General features: G+C 46.0%; 1 protein-coding gene across 1 annotated transcript; it reads left to right on the top strand.

Annotated features, from left to right (window-relative positions):
• Positions 1–1,120: 1,120 nt before the first annotated feature.
• On the top strand, positions 1,121–23,376 carry ANKRD22 (ankyrin repeat domain 22). Its single transcript, XM_015536265.2, has 6 exons — positions 1,121–1,359; positions 14,653–14,844; positions 17,127–17,234; positions 19,510–19,587; positions 22,142–22,240; positions 22,518–23,376. Exons 1-6 carry the CDS (start codon positions 1,339–1,341, stop codon positions 22,593–22,595), a joined length of 576 nt encoding a protein of 191 aa, XP_015391751.1. The 5' UTR covers positions 1,121–1,338; the 3' UTR covers positions 22,596–23,376.
• Positions 23,377–24,214: the final 838 nt, after the last annotated feature.

Genomic DNA, 24,214 nt, shown 5'->3' with positions numbered 1-24,214 from the left:
CAAAAATAAATAAACATTAAAAATATATAGAGTAGTGGCGCCTGGGTGGCTCAGTCGGTTGAGCGTCCGACTTTGACTCAGGTCACGATCTCGCGGTCCGTGAGTTCGAGCCCCGCGTCAGGCTCTGGGCTGATGGCTCAGAGCCTGGAGCCTGTTTCTGATTCTGTGTCTCCCTCTCTCTCTGCCCCTCCCCCATTCATGCTCTGTCTTTCTCTGTCTCAAAAATAAAAACATAAACATTAAAGAAAAAAAAATAAAAAAAAAATAGAGTAATACTTTAAGTGTAGTTTAAACATTTAGAGATAATTTAATTAACTAGGATGTAAATGGGACTGATTCTTCAAAGAGGTTAGTTTTTTCAATTTGAGTTGCTCAAGCTTTACTCAAAGATGCCCTTGAAAGTGAGCACATTCGGGGCGCCTGGGTGGCTCAGTCAGTTGAGCGTCCGACTTCAGCTCAGGTCATGATCTCACGGTCTGTGGGTTCGAGCCCCGCGTCGGGCTCTGTGCTGACAGCTCAGAGCCTGGAGCCTGTTTCCAATCCTGTGTCTCCCTCTCTCTCTGCCCCTCCCCCAGTCTCACTTTGTCTCACTCTGTCTCTCAAAAATAAATAAATATAAAAAAATTAAAAAAAAAAAAGAAAGTGAACACATTCATGTATGTAAAATAATATGGCTTAAAAATTGACCTTCATCTGTCACTTGACTTATTACTTTAATTTGTTTTTATTAATCAGGAACATCAAAGAAAAAAATTGACCTTATCTGTGCTGAAAGATCGCAAATAATCCATGGTGACAGTTCTTGAAGATTATTTTTCATCAAAGTCAAGCCCGTGGCAGACATATGCGTTCTAACAAGTGAGTTTGGCCATCCCTAGCCTTTCTCAATAGCCACTGAAAACCAGATTTCAGTTAATGTCTTAAACACAGTATCCTACTTTTTCCCCACAGTACCCCATGTTGAGCCCTGAGTCCTTCCTGTTGGGGTGAGAACTTCCCTTTCACTCTTGACTGTGCTCCCGTCATCCCACACATCAGTACTGGAAGGGCAAATATGACTCAGAAACCGGTTCCCCAGGGTTGTAACATCAAATGAGACACACTGGGGTCATTACGCTGTAAACCAATGCCTGTGTTTCCCTGGGCTGGGTTCTCTAGAAGGTGTGCGGCTGACTGAACTGCCAGAAGAACGTTCGCAAGTGTGGGAAGAAAGGACTTGCCACCAGCCTTGACTTCTAGAGACCTTTCTCTGGGCCGGGACGGATTTTATGTGAATCAGAAATACCTCCGGAAGATTCAAGAAGCTGTAGGGGTGACGCAGATCTGTGGAGGGCCAGCATGGGAATCCTATACTCGGAGGTATGTGACCTTTCTGGAAGTAAGATTCCAAAGGTGTTAAAAATTGCCCTTGCTTTTCAAATGTAATTTCCCGTTCCTGTGAAAATGTCTCCTTTTCTTCTGCATAGCTTTCCGTGAGAGTGTGAAGTCAAAACGAAGTCTTGGGCGTTAATCTTTTTAATACACTTAATATTATGAGGCAAATCATTTTGTAATTCTACAACTCGAGCTAGGTGTAAGTAGAGAGTTATACAATATATATATGTCCCGATGTCTAGATGATGTTTGTGGGGGTAATTTGGATCTTGCAGGGACTTAGGAAAATGGAATTAACAGAGTCATGTTTTCTGATGTCAAACATCCAGAGGAAAAGTGAAAATTGCGCCCCACTGGATTTTCTAAACATACAAAAGTAGACTGACTCTTCTGTGGAAAAGCAGGGACGGACTGACACCTTTGAACTTGGTATTTGAAAAGAAAATCACTACCAGAGATTATAAGTAAAGATTATCCCTGTATAAAAGAGGGACAAAGGCAGAATGTATATTTTTTGGCACTTTGAGTTTTTTCTTTTCATATCTGATGGATACAAAAACGCTTTCTTTCCCCTGTATTGAAAGTAACCTATTAGAATCAAATAAATTTTTAAATAATGTTTCAAAGGCGTACACGTAGTGTACGAACTAGAGTAATGATGTCATTATTCACAATTTACTCCCTTTCCTCTCTAACACAATTAACTGGTTGTTCTGCATTTCATTACAAATGCTCAACAGAACCGTCTCCGGTGGTTCTTCTACTAAAGGCAGTTTCTCTGCGTTTGCAATTTTTTCCAATGCCGTGTGTGTGTGTGTGTGTGTGTGTGTGTGCGTGTCTTTATAGTAAATGTACTCGTTGATTAGTTTAAGCTTTAGATTTAGGCAATCTAAAGTTTGAGAAATTGCTTCACTCACTGTGGTAGAATGGAGAAACTTACTTTTTAGGGGGGCAACCCAGTGATTCTCAGGGAGAGGAGCAATTTACCTCCCTTGGGAGAAACACTGCTCTAGGCTAGTGCTTTTCAAATTTTAATGTGAGGACCGATCACCCAAGCTCTGGTTTCAATGCAGATTGTGGTTCTGTAGGTTTGGGTGGGGGTGAAGATTATGCATTTCAATTCCTTGATGCTTGTATTGTTGGTCCCTGGACCACACTTTAAGCAGCCAGGTTGTAATCTCGGTCCTGAGACCAAGTACGTTAAAAAAAAAAAGTCTCTTCCTGTGCAGTGCATATTGTTTGTTTATCGGGTGTTGATCTGGCAAGTAGTTGAGTCAAGGCAAGATAGGAAGAATTATTTATAAGCATTGTTGGGGGAAAAGTTTTTCCTCTACAAAATTTCTTCTGGTTGGTCTATGAACTAAATTGACATGAGACAGATTAACAGGAGAAAATCAAATTTGATTTTGTATGTATGGGAACACTACATATATTGTTTCTCTTGAGTCTACTGGATCTTGACTGCCTCTAGCTCAAAATAAGACTTTACGGGCCCAAGTGGCATACCCTGGGGAGACTTACCCTGGGCCCCTTCAGGGTCAATGAGAATATCCCCAGAAGTGGAATAAATGTTTCACTTTTCAGATATATGGAGGACAAAGCAACTTGGAATGTACTATGATATTTAAAGACAAATCCGACACCCCATGTGCAAACACACACATACACACTCACCTCTAAAAATTCCTAACATGCCTAGACGCTCATAGGTAATTATTCAAAGCTCATAATTAATATCGAATCCAAGATAGTCTAAGGTAGTGTTGAAATAGACGTTATGGCCATGCGACTCCATATCACAAGTGGACGTAGATTCTAGGCCCTTCCGTCTGACTGCGCACACTTGTTCACTAACTCTAGTAACAGCAGTATGAAACATATGAGCACCTGGGAGGTTCACCATTTTCAGAGAGAAGAGAGTTGCCCACCCTTTTGGCAAAGAGTTTCTCAATTTGCAGGATTCCCCATTGATACAGACTTGGTTTTTGTTGTTTGTTTTTAAGGTAAACGTAGCCACCGCTGAGGATAGTAAAGGCAGTGGTAAAACTAGCTTGAGTAGCAGGTTCCTATGAGGAATAAGTGTTAGATCTTCCATAGTGTCGCTGTGCCAAGGATGCTGTTTCCGGAAAAGAGGTGTGTATTCTGCTTTCTCATTACTCGCCAGCAGCCTCGACCCTGGGAGGTACTCATCTGGCGTGAGGGTGCTCTTACTGAGCTCTGCTGCAGGGACTCTGGTTTGACTGCTGGCTTTAGACGCTTTGCATTTTCAGTTGACTGAGCGATGATGTCCCAGAGTAGTGGGTCAGAGAGCCTGAAGAGAAGTGGGTCCTTGGAAATATTTTTTAATGTGTATTTATTTTTGAGAGAGAGAGAAACAAAGAGGGGGGGAGGGGTAGAGAGAGAGGGAGACCCCGAATCCGAAGCAGGCTCCAGGCTCTGAGCTGTCAGCTCAGAGGCCAGTGCAGGGTTCGAACCCATGGACCGTGAGATCATGACCTGAGCGGAAGTTGGACGATGCTCAACCTACTGAGCCACCCAGGCGCCCCTAGAAGTGGGTGCTTTTAGATGAGTAGAAGGCTTAGCTTGTTTTCCGGAAGCTGGAACTGTAGTTGCACGTGGGAATTACAGGTGAATGGAAAAGACAACAACCTAACTTAGTCTTATCCTCTGGTGTTCTGAGGCGGTCTCTCTGCGAGACTCCCCCACCTCTGATTTTAGAGAGGGTGAGAAGCTCTGAAGTAATTCCTCAAATGTGTAGACACGATGTCCTCATCTGTCATGTAGGTGCCAGTCGCTTTGGCCTTGTGCCAGTTTCCTTCTACGTTTCCTAAGGCGTAAAGAATGCAAACCACCGAATGAGAACAGGACGAGAGCCGACCAGTTTTCCCCATTCATTCCCTGGTCCTATACTTTTTAAAAACATTTAAATTCCAATGTAGTTACCACACAGTGTCATATTAGTTTCAGGTGTACAATATAGTGACTCAATAATTCTATACCTCATTCAGTGCTCATCATGATAAGTGTCTCTTAATCAAAGCACACACGGGAGCACCCAGTGATGAGTAACTCAAAGGGGTGATCAGAACTGGGACGCTTACACCGTCTCGACAAAAGGACCACATATTTTCAGAGGAGCTATCAGACACAGCAGAAGGACTTTGATTTCTTAGGGTGGCAAACTGTGGAAGGCAGATATATGGGGGAGCTAATGGAAGGCAAGGGCTGCTGAGTAAATGTTATTATGTCTCTTCCTTTGGTGCCTTCTCTGGGCTGGCAAGGGTAACTTTTGTCCTTCTTGGCAGAGAGGGGAGGGGGAATCCCTTCACAGATTTATATCATGCTTTTAAGTAACTGGGAGGAAGGCAGAGAACTTTCCTTGTATCTGCTTCTTCTCTGTTGACTTCAGCTCAGAATAATCATTATGCCAGGGGTGTATTTTGGGGTGCCTACACTGCATATATGTATACATCTATTGAGGAATAATTGACGTAACATTATATTAGTTTCGGGTGCGTAACGTAATGCCTCCGTAGTTCTATGTGCTGCAGTATATTTGTATATTACCGCCAGTAACTCCAGCATGGTCCTCCTTACCCTTGGGTGGCCATTGTTTGACAGAAGGTCCCAGCGCCCAGGAGGCTGTAAGGGTGACGTCCCTGCTTCCTCTGGGCTCTGCACTCACCTCTCGGGTGGTCTGAGGTGGTAGGAAGGTATCTGGGCTTCTGATCTGCTCGATCCCGGCAGCGAGAACTCACCTTTTCTCCTCCTCGTTGGGGGAAAAGGCTTTCTTGCTCTCTCCTTCTTGTCATCACTGACCTCAGAGCTTCTCAGGTCTGATGCCCAGCAGTGGGGCCCCATTAGTCTTCCAGCAGTAAAGACAACATACTCTCAAGGAGACCTTGTTGGAGAAAGAATACAAAACAGATAACTATGCTCTGCCTCCATTTCTCCTCCTCTTCTTTACAATTCCACCACTTCTGGAACTTTCTTTCATGTTACATAAAAGCTAAATGGGCCTAAGTCAACCTTGAAAATAAAAAAACCAGCCCTATGCTTTTTTTATTTGCCTTCCAGACAGGATTTATTAAGAAATTTCCAAACTCCAGCATGTGACAAAATGAGCCATCAGAAAGAAAGGCTTGAGATTAATTGTACAAATAGATGGACCCTTCAATACTGTTCCCTAAGATTAGTTAGTCTGAAAAGGAAAAAAAGACTGTCTTGTTTTCTCTCTCTTTTTGTAAATTAATTAATTTATTTTGAGAGAGACAGAGACAGAGAGAGCACTCCAGCAGGGGAGGGACGGAGAGAGAGGGAGAGAGAGAATTCCGAGCACACTCCGTGCTCAGCGCAGAGCCCAACGTGGGGCTCGATCCCACAACTGCGAGATCACAACCTGAGCCTATATCAAGGGCCAGATGCTCAACAGACTGAGCCACCTAGGCATCCCATTTGTTTTCTTTTTTTTGGGGGGGGGAGTACAAGTGAGTGAGGGGCAGAGAGAGAGAGAAAATCCCGTGAGGGAGGGAGAGAGAGAGAGAGAGAGAGAGAGAGAGAGAGAGGAGCAGGGCTCACCCCAAAATAATGGGACTCATGTTTTACCCGAAGTGGGGCTCGTGTTCCCAGAAGTGGGACTTGAACTCAAGAACCGCGAGATCGTGACCTGAGCGGAAGTCAGATGCTTAACTCGCCCAGGCACCCCCATCTTCTTTTGTTTCCCGAGAAGATACTTCATCAGTGCGCCCAGGCTCTTTACCTGAATCATTTTGCTTCAAAAAGCACAAATCCTTCTCAGAAATTGTTATGAAACCTCTCACGTGGTGTGGAGCTTCAGCGCGGAGATGGTTAATGAACAACTGACCGAGTCCCCCGGAGAGCAGGCAGAGTTCCACGAGCTCTTTCCCTACACTGGGAACCAGCGAAGTTCCGTTACTCTGTAGGAGAATTTTCACCACGGTGAAGGTGGGGCGGGGGGCACGTCTGGCTCTTAGAGACACTGGTAATGGTGCACGCAGCTCAGGTATTGCTGCGTGGTTAAAATAACACCAAGTATTTCCCAGCTGTGATGTCTCCGCCACTGGGATTGGTGTCCAACATGATTCTGTAAATGATACACATAGAATATTTTAGCGGATCATTTACCTGCTGAACGTGTCATGACCTCCCCAGAGACACTCCTTAAATTTTAGGCCCTCGGAGAGTGAGATACAAAGTGGGCAGGGGCGGGGTTCTAGCACCAAGTTTGGGAGTCTTTTTATTATCTATCTATCTATCCATCTATCTATCTACCTATCTAGTTAGTTAGTTTGAACTAGAGAGAGAAAGCATGAGCTGGGGAGGAGCAGAGGGAGAGAGAGAATCTTAAGCAGGCTCCACACCCAACTCTGAGCCCAACGCAGGGCTCGATCTCCTGACATCATGACCTGAGCAGAAATCAAGAGTTGGACACTGAACCCCCTGAGCCACCCAGGTGCCCTTGGGGTATTTTTAAAACCAGGCACACGGCGAGACGAAAGTTCACAAAAAGTGGTCCCTGACGTGTCAAGTTTCCTGAGTTTCTGATGCTCCTTAACGAACATCAGTGTAAGAGTTGCAGTATTCCATTAAGGGTTACCTTTATTATGGGGGCTCCTTTCTTTCACCTCTACAGTGGTTCCCAACCCTCTCTATGCCTTAGAAACACCCAGGGAACTTTTTAAAATAACACTAATACCCCCGCCTTACTCGCCATACCCTCTTCCCTAGATTCTAATTTGGTTGGCTAGTGATGGGACCCGGGCCTGTACTTTAAAAGGGCCCTAGGGGTGCCTGGGTGGCTCCGTCGGTTAAGTGGCCGACTTCGGCTCAGGTCATGATCTCGTGGTCCGTGAGTTCGAGCCCTGCGTCGGGCTCTGTGCTGACAGCTCAGAGCCTGGAGCCTGTTTCGGATTCTGTGTCTCCCTCTCTCTGACCCTCCCCTGTTCATGCTCTGTCTCTCTCTGTCTCAAAAATAAATAAACGTTAAAAAAAATTTTTTTTAAAGGGCCCTAGTGCTTAGTCAGGGTTGAGAACCACTGGTCCTGGTTAGAGGGACCGGACTTAACACGCAGGAAAAAGGCCAGTGAGCAGAGTGAGGCGCTGTGTGGTTCATACTCTCGGTAGGACAGATCAAGGAGGTTCCTTGGACGTGAGCCATGAAGTGGGCTTTGAGGGACCCATAGTGCAACTGGGAAGTCACAACGGTGGCAAGCAGGTAGCTAAGGTGGGAGTGAGGCCGTTGGACTGAAAGAGAGGCCAGAATAGGGGGAAGAACAATTGAGGGGCTTTGAACACGGCAAAAATCATGGCCACCTCACTCTCTTAGGAAATGGGGAACATTAAGCTCAATCTCCATAATAATGGACGCAAATTAAAAAAATCACGCAAATTAAATAGACGCAAATTAAAACAGGGTGATGTGATAGACCATACCTGGGCTGGGGGACGGATGGCCAGTGGTCAGGGAAGCCTGTCTGAAGAGGTGACGTGTGGGCTGGGACATGATTTATCCTGGAAGAGAGCCAGCCGTACACTCACAAGCAAGTGCAGACAGAATACAGAAATGCACGTGGAATGTTCCTGAACTAGCTGGGAAGGATGAGATGGGAGAGAAAAGTCCGTTCACTAGCGTGCTCCCTTCACGCTGTGCCTCAGTTTTCCAGGTTGCACGGAGCCCAACTCCAGGGGACGCCATCCCCACAAGTCAGTGGATTTGAACTCACACACACTCTTGGTACATACCCTTCTCTTCCTTCCCTTCCGTCTCCTCCTTTCCACCTTCCCCTGCATGTCCACTGAAGTCTCGTGGCAGTCTCTCCTTCGATCTGTTTCTTTCTTGTTCACCATTATTGTTGTATGACAATGGCTTGAAGTCTTTGCTTGTGCCCTTTTCTCTATTTTCTCACTTTTGCCCACCCTCCTCCAAGGACCCACCCTTACCTCCCTTGATTCCGGAGCGCAATTTCCCCTTTCTTTCTGTTCCCTGGGGTCATCTGCAGTGACCTCCACACCCCCAAGCATTCCCTCTCTTCTCCGGACCTCTGCCTCTGCTCCAAATCAACCACCCCACATGACCGCTCGTGACTTCTAGGGACGAAGCCCAGTCTGCAACAGGTAGGATTCGGTGACTCTGCCTCCTATCCCAACTCCGTAACTGGTCCCATTTCCCACTAGATCACGCGTGCTGACTCTGCTCTCATCCTCCTTCGTGTTTCTATCTGCTTGTCTCTGTTTCCAAGTCCATCAGGCTCCACCTGGTTTCCATACGTCGTCCATTCAGTCTGTATCCCAGGGTGAGCTGCACCTCCCAAGCCCTTGCCTGACAGACCTGTTTCCTAACCTTCGTTCTTTGCCCCTGTCACTTTCCCCACCCCTCCCTGAGGACAGATGTGCCGAGGAGAACTGCAAACCTGTCTGGTAGTCTAACGCGTTTCTACATAACCTGACGCTTCAGGCAGTTTGATGTTTTTTATTCATCTCATGCAGCGCTTTTCATGATGGCTGTCCCAAATCTTCCCCACCAGGTTCCAGAACCTCTTCTATCCTTGTCTCAGTCTTGTCTCCTGTGTTACTAACCTGCTCATCTAGTTAAACGTAATGGTGGCTCGTTGAGTTATCTGTCTATGCCCGTTTATTTACGATAGATACGTATTGGCATAAAGCATGGAGATCAAAACTTCAGGCTTCTGGGTGAAAAGTTTGACAGACCTGAAACGTTCTTTGTATCCCAACCACCTGAGTTGCCTCCCGTGCTTTGCTCAGAGCCCGGATTGTCATCCTGTTTAAGGCCAGGGCTTCCACTGCTGTTCATTCCCTTTCATGACCACCTCTGCCCATCTTCCCTGGCTCCTCATGTTTTAAATAATTACAAGAGTACTTTACCTTAATGGAGGGCTTGTTATTATGGGTCTGATCTGAGCTGAGTGTTTCATCTATGCGGTCACGTTCCTGTGACCTGATAAAGAAGATTTGGTTATCATTATTTTTTAAAGTGTCTATTTATTTATTTTGAGAGAGAGAGCAAGAGTGCACATAAGCGGGGGGTGGGGGCAGAAAGAGACAGGAAGTCAGAGAATCCCAAGCGAAGCTCCACGCTGTCAGCACAGAGCCTGATGTGGGGTTTGATCCCACAGACCATGAGATCATGACCTGAGCCGAAATCGAGAGTTGGATGCTTAACCAACTGAGCCACCCAAGTGCCCCAAGAAGATGTGGTTATTAAATCTAGAAGGGAACAAAGCACAAAGAGGCTAAGTAAGTTGTCCAGCTACAGTACTCTTATGTGGCAGTGTTGAGATTGGAACCCAGAGAGTTTCTTTCCAGAACCCGCGTTTCTGACCACGTGATAGCACTTTGCCTACAGATGTGCAGAATGAGGACGAGACCCTGCTGCCTCCCTCTGTGCTCCAGGAGCTCTGTCTTGGCTTTTACTGCCAAAGTGACGACAATTCCTCTCCAGTCACACCCTCTGATTCCTCGTAGACCATGTGCTCAGGCCCCAGTGTTCTGCCTCCTGCCCCATCACTCTATGAACATTGATCTTTGGATACTTATTCAGGATCAAATCTAGAGTCTCTCCTTACACTTCATACCCTTACGTCCATTTTGCAACTTTTCCTTCTTTGCATCTGGACCAAATCTTTTTCTGGTTTCTCCTGCAACCTCTCAGACCATTATTCCTTTACCTCTTGGCAGATATTGCTATATCCAGGTCAGTTTGGAGAAGAATCTGGATACATAACCAGGAAGGCTTGGACACCAGCTGATCAGGGCGGAAAGGGGACAGACCAGCCTCCTGAGAGTGTAGACTGTAGCTTAATTGGGGTGCAAGTGGAACACAAAATAATCTCAAATGCAAAGTCTTGCAGCCAGAAGGCATTCTGAAGGCTGTTTTTCAAACTGCCTGAAGTAATTACAGCCGGAAGAATGGATGTATTCCGTAGTCATTCCCCTTGATTTCATTGCTGGCACTGCTAGTTATGAGCTGTGTAACCATGGGCGCGGAAGGCAACTTCCCTCAGTCTCACCAATACAAAAGGGGCATACGGTTTTGCTCGGAGGGTTGTGTGAGGGTTAAATGAAGTAGCTGAAGGACTCAATAAAGGCGAGATCACGTTACGACTCATTCATTCCCTTACTTGTTCACCAAATAGACATCGGATGCCTACTGTGTGCCAGGCATATGCTGGATGCCGGGGATAGAATGTTCTAGTACAGACACAGTACCTGCTTTCACGGAGCTTACAGTCTAGCTGGGGAGATAGCTGTTAGTAATACTCGTGCCTTTCTTCACTTAGATCAAGGGTACAGAGAAGGCGGTGGTAAGAGACGAAGTTGGAAAGACAGGATTTGGGACATCCGAAGAATTGTGTGTCAGCTCGAGGACAGCATCCTAACCCAGCGGGTCATGAAGTGACCAAACGTTTCGGGAGGGAAGTGACAGGAAGCTGCCGTTTTGGCGGTCGGAGTGGGGGCTGGAAGGGGGAGACAGGAGGAAGCAAGGTCAGTTAACCACCGGTTTTGCAACAGTCTTGGTGAGAACAACGAAGATCTCAACTAGTGCTTTGCCAGTGAGGATGGGCAGAAGGCACCAGGGGATGGAAATATCATGACGATCTCCCAAGGTCTCCACCGGTTTCTTCCTCCCCCAGAATCCCCCAAGTTCCAGAAACTTCAGAGGCCAACAGAATTCACGATAACTCTTCCCTCAAGGCAAAAGGACAGCCTCTTCCTCTTTCTGGGCCCTAGCTTTTGTATTGGGCTTCCCTTGGGTCCCCATCTGTGCTTTCATGACCCTGAGCTGCCCCCTGGTGGAGTCTGGGAGTTTACAACAGCGCCCAACCCTTCCCGTGGTTCACTCCACCAGCCACTTGGGGGTCCAGCTGAACCAGGATGGCACTTTACTTTTCAAATACAGCAGCTCTGTGCCTGGGACACAGGAAGCTCAGGAAAGATTAAAAGATAAGATCGGGGTGGTGTTTTAAGGACGGTCGCTTGAATGGGATTAAGGAAGAACTCAGCCCTACCGGGTGTCTCTTGAAGGCAAACTGTCTACTTGTCCCTTCTTCCTTTCTGATGAGGACTCTCAGTGAAGCCCACGCAAGGGGGGCTTTATTTGGTGTCCTATGGGAATGTGGGCCCAGCGTTGTCAAAGCTTTAAATGTTTTAAGAGAAGTTGGGAAGCCAGATGAGTGCATGAAATGTGCCAGGATTTTTAATGTTGTAATTTAAAATCTTAAGAAGAAAGAAATTAACTCTATAGCCACCTGCTTTCAAGTTCAGTATGGTGGTGTATCAGTTACCAAATGCTAGTCCTATAAAGGATGAGTCGTAATCTGTGGCAAATTTGCACCGATTTACGGTGAAATTAGAAGAAAAAAAAACAGACAAAGAAGCAGGGTTTTCCATACAGCGAAATCTGTCTCATATAAAGGATGGCTTTTTTTTTCCCCCTCTTCTGTGACTGTGTCCTTGTATATTTTGTTAAAATAGTTTTGCTCTTACATTTATGCTAAAAAACCCTTTATTTTACTAAATGATGATGTTGTTTCTCACGGATTTACTTCGCAAAATTAAGAGTTGGCGACTCAGCATCACTGTTGTGTTTCATTCTGTTTTGTTCGTTGTTGAGATCTAAGTGGCTGGGCGCCACTGCTAAGATAAGGGCTGAACACCGTGGGGTAGTGTTTGCGCTTCGAAAGGACTTCCCCACCACCTCGAAGTGGATGGGGCAGATGCGTTGGCTGGGGAGAGACTGGAGGGTGGCAGTCACAGGGTGTGACGACGAAATGGAATTTCGCCTCATTCTTTTGTCTGGTGACTGAGGACACCAAGGCGCACGACGGGGAGAGATTTGTCCACGGTCGCCAGGCGGCTAGTTGCACAATCACGACTATAACCCAGTTTGCTGACAGCAAACGCGTCCTTTCGAATGCTCTGGTCGTTTGCACGTCAGCCCCACAGAACCTGGAGACGCTGCTGAGCCCAGCTTGTGATGAGGCCTAGGCACGGGGTGACCCGTGCGGTAGCGGAAGGGGGGTTGTGTGGTTGGGCATTTCTACTGCATTTTGGACCCCTGTATCATGCCCATTTCTTTTGGGGGCACAGAACTTTGCCTCTTATCTGCTATTGAGCTGACTTGCCTCTGGGATGTTTCTTTCGTGAGCGGGGCCTTGGGTTTAAAAGTATCTTACTATTGGGGCGCCTGGGTGGCTGAGTCGGTTGAGCGTCCGACTTCGGCTCAGGTCATGATCTCGCGGTCTGTGAGTTCGCGCCCCATGTCAGGCTCTGTGCTGACAGCTCAGAGCCTGGAGCCTGCTTCACATTCTGTGTCTCCCTTTCTCTCTGCCCCTCTCCCACTCATGCTCTGTCTCTTTCTCTCAAAAATAAATAAACATTAAAAAAATTTTTTTTAATAAATAAATGTCAAAACAATTTTTTTTTAAAGTATCTTACTTTTGAGGCGCCTGGGTGGCTCAGTTGGTTGAGCATCCAGCTCTTGATTTCGGCCCAGGTCATGATCTCATAGTTGGCGAGTTTGAGCCCTGCGTCGGGGCTCTGCGCTCACAGTGCAAAGCCTGCTTGGGGTTCTGTCTCCCTCTCTCTCTCTGCCCCTCCTCTGCTTGCATGCACGCGCTCTCCCTCAAAAATAAATAAACATTAAAAAAATCTTACTTTTAAAAGCTCACTGATTATGATATTTGGCTATGTTAGAAACATGAATTGCTTCGCTAACATACCACTCAGCTTTCTCACTGGTGCTCATTACCCCAATCTGTGCTTCTTTAACATTGTTTTCTCACTGTTGAACGTGTGTGTGTGTGTGTGTGTGTGTGCGCTCACGCTATATTCCCAACTGGTAAGTACATTTTGCATGGTTGAGAGTATTTTGTACACCTGTCCCCGGCAACTGCGACTGGGACACAGCAGAGGTCTGACCTTGTCGCCAAATTACAGAACGACTGAATAAGCAGTAATAATAATTTCCATAAATTGAGCATGCCAGGTGTGATTCTAAGTGCCTTTTTTTTCACACTCTCTAATTAAAATCAGTCTGAGAATATTTAGTATTTGCCTACCATGTGCCAGTGCTGTGTTACATACTGGGGGTATGAATGGAATAAATTCAAACATTACGTGGAACAGTATAGCCTCTATCCGCACGAAGCTGGCAGCCAGTGCCTTCCCGCACTCAATGCTGCCTCAACCCCTCCCGATTCGTGCTGGCCTGCAGCGCGCCATTATACAGAATTAAGACAAGAGTGGACAGTTAGGCCAGTTGCTGTGAAACAGGGCTGGAGTCAGGAAAGACGGGGTAAAGTAAAACTTAAGTGACGACACGAGGGATGGGCCAGAGGCAGCCAGGTGAGCAGAGAGGGGGAAAGGTGTTTTGTGCAGAGGAAGCAGTAAGGGTGGGGCCCAGATGGAAGAAACCAAACATGAAGCATTGAAAACAGAAGACAGGTCCAGAAGAAGGTGGGGGAAAGTGGGCAAGGGGAGGAGGTCAGCTTAGGTCTTGCTGTCAAGCTCCCATGATGCTTTGCAAAGCCCCTTAGGACACTTTCTAAATAAAAAGCATCGGATCCAATCAATGATGTCATTTGTTATTTATGTATTATTTGTCTAAAATGGGTCTTTTCCACCGGGCTGGTTTCCTGGAGCACAGGGCGCCATATGTCTTTGTTTGATCATCTAGTGCTGCCCTAAATTCCTCCGATGCACCTACTCTATATTCGGTGAAATCCTGCCTCTCTGACAGGCGTCATCCATCCGTGAGCACACTCTTGAACGCATCTGTGTGCCAAGCAATTTAGGAAATCGTTGAGAGGTTCCTCGTGGACTTGGCCTTGTTCTAGATTTAAGGCTCGGCATAATGGAGACCAAAAATCTCATGTACAAAGCGATACACAGTAAAACCTTGCTTTGCGAGCATAATTCGTTCCAGAAACATGCTTGTAATCCAAAGCATGTCTCTCAAAGTGAACTTCAAGAACCATTGGCTCAGTTGTGATCACGTGACATTCGGCGTCATGTACGACTCGTATTGCAAGACATCGCCCGTTTATCAAGTGAAAAGCTGTCAGAAATTCTTGCTCGTCTTGTGGAACCTTCACGGAACAGGTTACTCGCAATCCAAGGTTTTACTGTATCGCGATTTGGAAAGACTTGAGCTTTAAATTATCGGGTGGTGATTTCTCTCTTACGGGGGGCTTCGTTATGCCGGTATTTCAGGACCTGCTTGTGGTTTTCCCCTCTTAGCCCATCTGCCAGGCGGCCTATCAGAACGACTTTGGTCAAGTGTGGCGCTGGGTGAGAGAGGACCGCAACTGTATCAATGTGCAAGATGGCTTTAATGGAGACACCCCCCTGATCTGTGCTTGCCGCCGGGGGCACCTGAGAATCGTTTCCTTCCTCTTGAAAAGAAATGCTGATGTGAACCTCAAAAACCAGGTAGGCCATTACACATGAGTGGAGACAGCAATTGACTGTGGTAATCCTTTCTCCTCCTAGCAGTCGAGGATGTGCCATTTTCTCATTGCTTGTAGCTCCTGATACAATTTTTTTTTTCTTTAAAGGGACTAACACATACCATTCTATCAGGCTAAAGAGCCAAAATAAATCATAGTTCAATCAGCAGGCGTATTTTATGGTTAATTATGTCCTTGTACTTCTGAAAAGAAAGGTTCATTCATTCCTTCATTCATTCATTTGGCTAGTTGGAGCTCTCCCTTTCCTTTCCTCTTCCTCCTCATGCTTTTTCCTGCCTTCCTGCTTCCCTCTCCCTGCTCCTCCTCCTCATGATTCCAGAAGGAATGGGAAAGATTTCCTGGAAAAGAAATGCTGACCTGGTGGTGCTATTTCATGAGGTTTTTACCTACTGGGTCAATGTTCTCCGGGAGATCCTACCGTTCGCTCATAGGATTGAAGAAGGCCAGGTAGGTATTTGCCGAGGACAAACAAGGTCACGAACCAGAGGCTCCTGGAAGCCACACAGAGAGGCAGAAAGATGGTACTTAAAGATGCAGTGTTAGCCGACGGAACCCTCAGAATCAAGGACGAGCAGAACACAAGTGTATTGCTGAGAACATCTCTTTCGGAGCACCTTGGAACGGCCAGTGTCTGCATCCGAGTAAAGACAGCATTTAAAGTACACTCAGTAAATATAAAAAATCATTATTTGTAATACTGACGAGTGCTCTGTTTCCACTCACATACACGGAGTGAGGAAAACACAGCCTGTCGGGCCCGCTTACCCCCTTCCAAGTCAGTATCGACACCAGCTCCTCTGGAGCAATCGTGTATTATCAGCAAATGGATCGCTACCGGGCCTTCTTGCTGGTACTTCCTATTTTTTGCTTGGTTGGGTTTAAAAGCAAGGCATGCCTGCACCGAATGTGACAGCGAAGCAGCTTCGTGGACCGTGACACCGTCTCCCTTGCACACAGCTGGAGGGCCAGGTGTGTGGGCTTGTGGTGAGTGGGAGTGGCGAAGGCAGATGTCCGTGGGTTCACATCCTCTGTCGGGGGGACGTGCTCGTTTGGAAGCCGGGGGAAGGCGATGTCGGACAGCACAGGGATGGGGCCGAGAAGGCGGAGAACCTCAGCCAGCCTGCAGGGATCCTCTGGCATCAGGAACATCTTGGGAAGGACTTTAGGGATATGTTAGATAAACAGAGACTTTATCAGAAGGAGGGTTCGGTTTACATTTTTTATTTTGAGAATAGTTTTAATGGTTTTTAAATATTTAATCTTTCCCAAACACTAATCTTTGCACGTTAACAGCTTAACCGGTGCCTTCTCGTGTCTTAAATCTATGTTCAGGAGTCATTTTCAGACGTCCTATAAACAAAGGCCTGAAAATAAAACGAAAAGCCCTGTGGGTGATTCACATGCATGCGCCTAATAGAGACCATCAATTCTCTGGAGAGCACATTAAATTAAAACATAAATACGCTCTTTTTTTGGCTTGTCAGACTGAGCAGGATTAAAAAAGAAAATCAAGGCTTGATCGGGAAGAAAGTTTAAAATTTTTTTAATGTTTATTTTTGAGAGAGAAAGAGAGAGAGAGGGAATGAGTGGAGGAGGGGCAGAGAGAGAGGGAGACACAGAATCCGAAGCAAGCTCCAGGCTCCGAGCTGTCGGCACAGAGCCCGACGTGGGGCCGGAATTCACAGACTGAGAGATCAGGATCTGAGCCGAAGTCGGACGCCCAACCGACTGAGCCACCCGGGTGCCTCAGGAAGGAAGTTTAAATCGTTATTGTACCCGAGCACAGTTTAGCGCAATACGAAAAGCATTCACACATTTCATGTTAGCAATTATACTTTGAGAAACTTTTGCCAAAGACAAATTTAGAAATGTTGACAAAGCCTTATGAATGGAGATGTTCAGGCAGTATAATTTATAAAAATAGAAAGCTAAAAACTTGAAATGTCCAACAGATAGGGTTTGGTTAAATAAACTAGAATGGCTCCATTCAGTAGAAAGTCATGAAGCCGTTATAGGCCTATGTTTACCATTTTTAAATGGCATGGAAAAATGCACATATTCTAAATGTTAATTAAGTTCCACTGCCCAGTGTGGGGCTCAGACTCATAACCCTGACATCAGAAGTCACGCGCTCTACCGACCGAGCCAGTCAGGCGCCCCAGAAACTAAACTTTTTGATACGGTAATCTGAAAATATGAAATTTGAGACAAATATTAATGAGGAATCCTTTTCTTAATTTTCAGAAACAGAGAAACTGCTTGCATTATGCTGTGAAGAAAAAATTCACCTTCTTTGATTACCTACTCATTATCCTCTTAATGCCTGTTATGCTTATTGGGTATTTCCTCATGGTAAGTCCACTGTGCGTGTGACCAAAGGGCAAACGTGGAGATCAGCAGCATGAATCATCAAGTTTTGCTGGGCCGGTCATGTATAAAGAAATAGTAACAAAAATGAACTCTCGGTTTGCATTCTAAAAATGTACTTTCTTTCTTTCCTTTTTTTTTAATGTTCATTTATTTATTTTGAGAGGGGGAGAGAGAGAGCGAGAGCGAGAGCGAGAGCAGGGAGGGGCAGAGAGAGGGAGAGAGAGAATTCCAAGCAGGCTTCCTGCCGTCAGCACAGAGGCCGACGTGGGGCTCGAACCCACGAGCCGTGAGATCGTGACCTGAGCCGAAGTCGGACGCTCAACCGACTGAGCCACCCAGGTGCCTCCCTCTTTTTACCCCCCAAAGAACACCAGCTCTGTGCTGACTCATTCCCTTTTTTCCATCTGGTTCCCTAGTGGCTGGTTCCACCTTTGAGAGATGACTCAACACATGTGTCACTTACTCGTTAAATGACCAAGCTCCCTTCTCCTTGCAGCTAATAGACCGTGGATGTTAGTTAGTTAGTTGTCTTTGCTAACGTGGGCTCCGGGACAAAATCTGCCAGTTGGAAGTGTCATTGTTACCTCCTTGGGTATTTAAATGTTACAGAATTAGATATGATAGTGTTGATTTTGATGCTTCGATTTATGGGAAAAAGAAAACTGTAAGTCACTGATAAACACATACTCTGTTTATACCCCAGAAAAGTTCTCGAAAAATTACTTGTGTGTTTAGTACATGGCAGTTGCAGTTTCAGGGCCGGTGAGAGATCTTCCGTGTATTTTCAAAAGGATCGAAAGGGGGATTAGAAAGACTCGTTCAGAATTTGTTGACTCACAACGCTGCTTTCTAAGAAGGTCAGATGTTTAAAAGCCGGAGGCCCTGGCAAAAATACCAATTGGAATGAATAACCGCCTCTTAATGCACATTTTCCTACTTATTCATGGGGCTTGAATCTGTGCAGTTGAGATACGTACGGCATAAGCGACCGGGGAGGAAATTTCAGAGGAAGGGACCAGGAAGGACTGTGTCACTGCAGAGAAAGGCAGTGTAGATGTTGACAGAGGAGGGAAGTATAACCAGGGAAGAAAACTGGGTGGGGCTTCCTGTATGGCTAAGGGCTGACCTCCGGGACAGCCAGGACTGCCGTGCTCCCCTAGCAATGGGACGTTGGGGTGACGCCCAAACTGTCCTGTGGTCAGGGTCTCGGGGAACTGGGTAGGAAAAGGGGATTTCTGAGGGGTCTGGTTCATTTCGTTTCTTTGTTCGACCTTCTGGCACACTCTTGCTGGGGCCCTACTACGTGCAGGCACTGGGTGTGAGGGATGCAGAGATGAACCAAACAGATGGAGTCCTGTCCGTGCAAGAGTTCGTTGGAGGGCAGTGAAGAACGCATCAGTAATAAAATACGGCAGAAACGCCTGTAAAATTACTCTGAAGTAGGTAATACAGGGAGGTGATCAGTGCCACGAGAGCCCAGAGAGAGATTTCACCTGGCCGGGTAGGTCAGGGAAAGCCTCCTGGAGGAAGAGGGGCTCGGGCTGGGATACTAAAAATGGATTTAAAAATAAAATTAAAAAAAAAAATTTAAAACAGGGCTCTTGGGTGGCTCAGTTGGTTAAGCGTCCGACTCTTGATTCTGGCTCAGGTCATGATCCCAGGATTGTGGGATCGAGCCCCACGTTGGGCTCCGCTCTGAGCATGGAACGTGTTTGGGATTCTCTCTCTCCCCTTCTGCCCCTCTCCCCACTTAGATTCTCTGTCTCTCTCTCTAAAATAAAATTAAAAAATTGTTTTTTGAAAATAGAAGAAGAGAGGAGAGGCTTCTAGGCGGAAGGAACATTCGGGGCAGGGTGAGCCGGCAGGGACCAGAGGCCAAGACAAATTGGGCCTTGCAGGACAGGCTGGGAAGTTTGCTTCTGTCCTCAGAGCAATGGGACAGTGCCTGTGGGTTCTGAGCCAGGAAGGGAAAGACTGGTCCCTGGGCCCCAACCTCAGTAAGATTTGGCGGGTCTGGCGTGGGGCCGCCGAATTTGCATTTCTAAGTTCCCAGGTGCCCACGCTGCTGCTTCAGGACCACAGTCTGAGAACCTGATTGGTACTGGGCGGGGTGAGGAGGCGGGGAGATTTTAAGAAAGATGCATAGACGCATAGAGGTGTTGGGATTAAAATAAACCCCGTGGAATAGAATAGTCCAGGCACACGATGGAGAAAACGCTTGTCAATGAACCTCCTCTTTACGTGTTGTTTGTAACAGGTGTCAAAGACCAAGCAGAACGAGGCTCTCGTTCGAATGCTGCTGGACGCTGGCATCGATGTGAACGCCACGGACTGCGTAAGTTCGTGCGTTTAGTCACCTTGAAATGATATTCAGAATGGTATTTGCGGGCAGAGTATTTGTCACCTACAGAGTTACTCGCTTTGTTTTCCTAGACACGTCTACATGTTCCTCGTCTTTCTTTACGTTTCATTTTTCTTTCTTTCGGTTTTCACTGCTAGTCAGGTGAGCTGGGGGTCGGTTAGATGCTGCCACTAAACTCACGGGGATCTTTATGGACTGGAGGACAGTTTTAGAACTTTTTAAAATGTTTTTATTTTGAGAGAGAGAGAGAGGGAGAGGGAGACGAGTGGGAAAGGGGCAGAGAGAGAGGGAGACACAGAATCGGAAGTAGGCTCCAGGCTCCGAGCTGTCAGCACAGAGCCCGACGTGGGGCTCGAACCCGCAGACTGTGAGATCATGATGTGAGCCGAAGTCAAAAGCTCAACCGACTGAGCCGCCCAGGCAGCCCCCAGCTTCTCATGTTTTGCTGTGGGCGTTTTCACAAGTCACACACGTACTGGACTCTCCATTTGTCACCTGTAATGTGAGGGTAGCCACAAACCTACCTTGCGAGGCAGACTCATGTAGGGTGCTCAGCAGAGTGCCTGGCACACAGTAAGTGCTCAACGAACAACAGCTGCGGTGGCCAAGCTCCCAACCCACCCGTAAGCGAGTCCCCACCTGTAAACTCCATGGATGAGGATCAAAGTCAAAGAGCCCAAGTGGCGCGGAGGGCGTGATGAGCAAGCAGCAGTGAACTTCTTCCTGTCTCTAACTAAATATAAGGTTTTGTTCTCACCTTTCACCCGTACACCCTGCGTCCCTCTTCCTCCCTTAAATGATCATAAATGGGCCCGATGTTTACTTGTATGACGTTTTATTTGCTTATATTGATTGGATGAAGTTTTGGATTCCCAATTGTTTATTGAGAAAGGAGGCAAGTTGAAATTTGAGTAGACACGAACCAATATTCTGTGATCCTTGATTTGTTTTATGCCGTGTGCACCTCTGTGGGTGCATGTGTGTTACCGCTGTTCCGTGAGAGAGGAAATGTGCCCATCCCTGTTTCTATTAATTATTTACATCATTTTAGTTTTGATTATATTGGTATCATCATATGTTTAAACGGAGGTAGCTCTACGTGTGTGTGCACGTGTGTGTGCGTGTGTGTGAGAGATTGAGAGAGAGAGAACACAGGAGAATAAGTTACTGAAGTGTATGTTTTTCCTTTTATTTAAAATAGAATTTTGGGGGATACCTGGGTGGTTCAGTTTGTTGGGCGTCTGACTCTTGATTTTGACTCAGGTCATGATCTCACGGTTCATAGGATTGAGCCCCGTGTCACTGTCGCTGTCAGTGCAGAGCCTACTTGGGATTCTCTCTGCCTCTCTCAAAGTAAATAAATAAACATGAAAAAAAAAAGACAAAAAGAAAATAGAATTTTTGGGTTAATTTGGATAGATGACTACGGTGCTCTGTCATTCCTTAGAAAACTTCAAAATGTATTAAGTAAGATGTTATTAAAGATTGGGTGAATGGTTCGCTGAAGGTTTTTCTTGGTCCTTTCATTTAAAGTCAAAAGGTTTAAAACTTTGCCTGTGATCAAAATTTCTCTAGGATACTTTTCTGCTTCTCGATATGTATCTCTAGCTGGACTGTTACATTCCACACACACACACACACACACACACACACACATGCGCCACCATTTTTCTAAGACTATCTGAATATTCAGATAGTTTTTCCAACTCGAAGTAATGCGGTGCATTGTATTTCTAGGTAATTACACTCACTTTATTTCACATGGAAAAGTTCAAAGCCAGCTGTTTGGTGCATGATGTTATCACTTAAGAAAAATCAGCAGTTGCAGCATTATCCGTTATGCTCTTAGAAGAGTTAATAAGGTCTGGCATTAATTCGTCACATACCCAAACCATGGTTGTTGGGCTGCTTTTTGAGAGGCAATATCTGGGGCACAAACACCCTAGCTATCCATCTCTTTTCACTTGTAGTTGGTGTTTTAAGTTAGTACCAGCAGAGGAGATCCGCTATTTTAGAATGCAGAATATAAGCCACAGCAAACCAAGCATGAGAGGTTTCTACATAGAACTAACTGCACCGATCCTGGAGCTGGGCTGTAGCGACATGAGCACCGTCTTCGGGTTGCGGGGATTTTGATCAACAACCACGGGGGATGATATTTGCAAAAAGGCCCGTGTGGGGACCCTTGAGGAGAAAAGACGGTACGATGATCGAGGTGGCGATTGCCCGGACATATAGAATTCCACAAAGAAACCTTGAGACAATTGAGCGTTAACTTCTTGCAGGCTGTGTTAAGTTTGGAACAGAAAATGAGAAAGGAAGATATTAATGGCGTATAGGACGTTAACCATATACACATGGAGGCAGGGAAGCCTTTTGAAATACAAGAAAAGTGGGTGTGCGTGGATGATTTGCAGACCGGTTTGCTTGGGTGGACCCTCTAGGATGTGACAAGTGCTTGCCGAAGGAGCCGCCTGCCGGGTCCGTAGAGCCCACGATGAACTCACTGTTGGTCTTTTGGTTTCAGTACGGCTGCACCGCGTTACATTACGCCTGCGAAATGAAAAACCAGAATCTCATCCCTCTGCTCCTTGAAGCTCATGCAGACCCCATGATCAAGAATCGGGTAAGAATCTGTGGGCTGTGGTCCGAGGTCCTTCTAGCAACAGCATCTCCTAACTTGGGCTGTGTGCTGAAGTGAATTAATTGCCTCTGATGTTGTTGACAGCAAAGCTAATTGTCCTCACTAAGGAATTACGTTGTCCTATTCCTGTTAGAACCAAATGACCTTTACAGCCCTTGCCAGGCTTGTAAGTCAGTTGGTCTAGACTGTTTGCTAGGCCTTTTGCATCGACCTTGGACTGCACTGGAGACAAAGGACCGTAATTTCTTTTTCTCCTCAGCGTGGTGAGACTTCGCTGGATATTGCACGGAGATTGAAGTTTTCCCAGATTGAGTCAATGCTAAGGAAAGCATTGTAATCCTAGAGGCCTCACGTGGAGAAGTAGAAAGAAACCAAAGCGCCGTGTTCTCTCTCCATTTTGGACAATCAGTCTGTGGACCGCTCAACCTGGATGCTGCAATTTTACGGTTACCATGGGTAACCCTAATGGCGGTTGCCATGGTGACATTTGTGGAAGAGCTTTGTACTGATGATTTTTTTTTTCTCCCCGTGGAGTTCACCATGGTCATAATCTTTCTAGGAGAAACACTGAAGTCATGGGAGTTTCCACTTTGGTCAACACAAAGGTGACGTTTCCACCCCGGTTGGTCCTGAAGAAGAGAATCGCAGTTGGCTGGCTCGGTCCTCTCTTCTCAGGTGTGCCACTGTGACCAAGAGGTGGTCCTGTCTATATCATACCCAAAAAACGACTGTTTCTCTCCGTCCTTTTGAGTGGTAAGAGGAAGATTCGAAGTAGAAAGATTTGTATAGAATGATGTGTTGGGGGGGGTGGGGGGAGACCTTCATATGTAAATATTCATTTGGTGAAACAACTTCAATAAAACCATCTATCAGTCGTCAGGGGTGGGGGTATTTAGGCCACAGTCATATTGGGAAATCCTACAAGCCAGGGCTTTTTCTTTCTCTTTCCCGAGAGCCAATTTAACTAGAATACCTCTAGACATTTTGCTGTCAGCTTATAAGTAAAATCCGTCTTAATTATGAACAAAATTAGGCAACTATCAAGATGTTTCCTCACGGGGCGCCTGGGTGGCTTAGTCGGTTGAGCGTCCGACTTGGGCTCAGGTCAGGATCTCATGGTCCGCGAGTTCGAGCCCCGCGTGGGGCTCTGTGCTGACAGCTCGGAGCCTGGAACCTGTTTGGGATTCTGTGTCTCCCTCTCTCTGCCCCTCCCCCGCTCATGCTCTGTCTCTCTCTGTCTCAGAAATAAATAAACATTTAAGAGAAAAGATGTTCCTTCAAAAATACCTTTATGATTCTCTCGTGAATGCCAGGCAGCTACTAAGGTTGTTCTTTCTGTTTATTTTCATTGTTAAAATTCAAAATATTATTGTTAACGTGGGACAAAGGATTTCTTTACAATAAATAGAGCAAGAGAAAAAGATGCTATCTGCATTATACTTCCAGAAGGGAGACAGTGAATATCAAAATACATTTCCCAAGTCCTGTGTCAATGACACAGAGTAGAAATAAACACATTTAAAAAATGATCAAATTTCGCCAAGCAAGACTGAATCATTAATATCTTTAGACATGGACTAAAGTGTAGACATATCACACACTATATGAGGTAACGAACAGTCTAAGAAGAAAAGATTTACCATCCTTGAACAGAACAAAGGGTTATTGAAAATCAAATCCAGAATATTTATTGAGCCTTAAGGTGTATGTTTTGTGAAGGAAATAGTAGTGTGTAGGTACAGATTCAGAAGCCCCTACGTGTCTCTGAAATTATTTTAGACACATGGCACCGAATCGAGTTAGCAGGTGACTCTGGGGGACTGAATCAACAAATGAACTTCACACACCAGCGTACCTTCCACACGCACCTGTGTACCTTCAATTTGGTTTGCAAAATTACGCTATCACTCATGCGTGACCGTAACTGTCATCTTTGAGACGGTGTGAAAATTGAGC

This window comes from Panthera tigris, chromosome D2 (genome assembly GCF_018350195.1).
Source record: "Panthera tigris isolate Pti1 chromosome D2, P.tigris_Pti1_mat1.1, whole genome shotgun sequence".
Lineage (NCBI taxonomy): Eukaryota > Metazoa > Chordata > Mammalia > Carnivora > Felidae > Panthera > Panthera tigris.
Note: the sequence above shows the minus strand (reverse complement) of the source record. Positions and strands in the feature narration are given on the sequence as shown.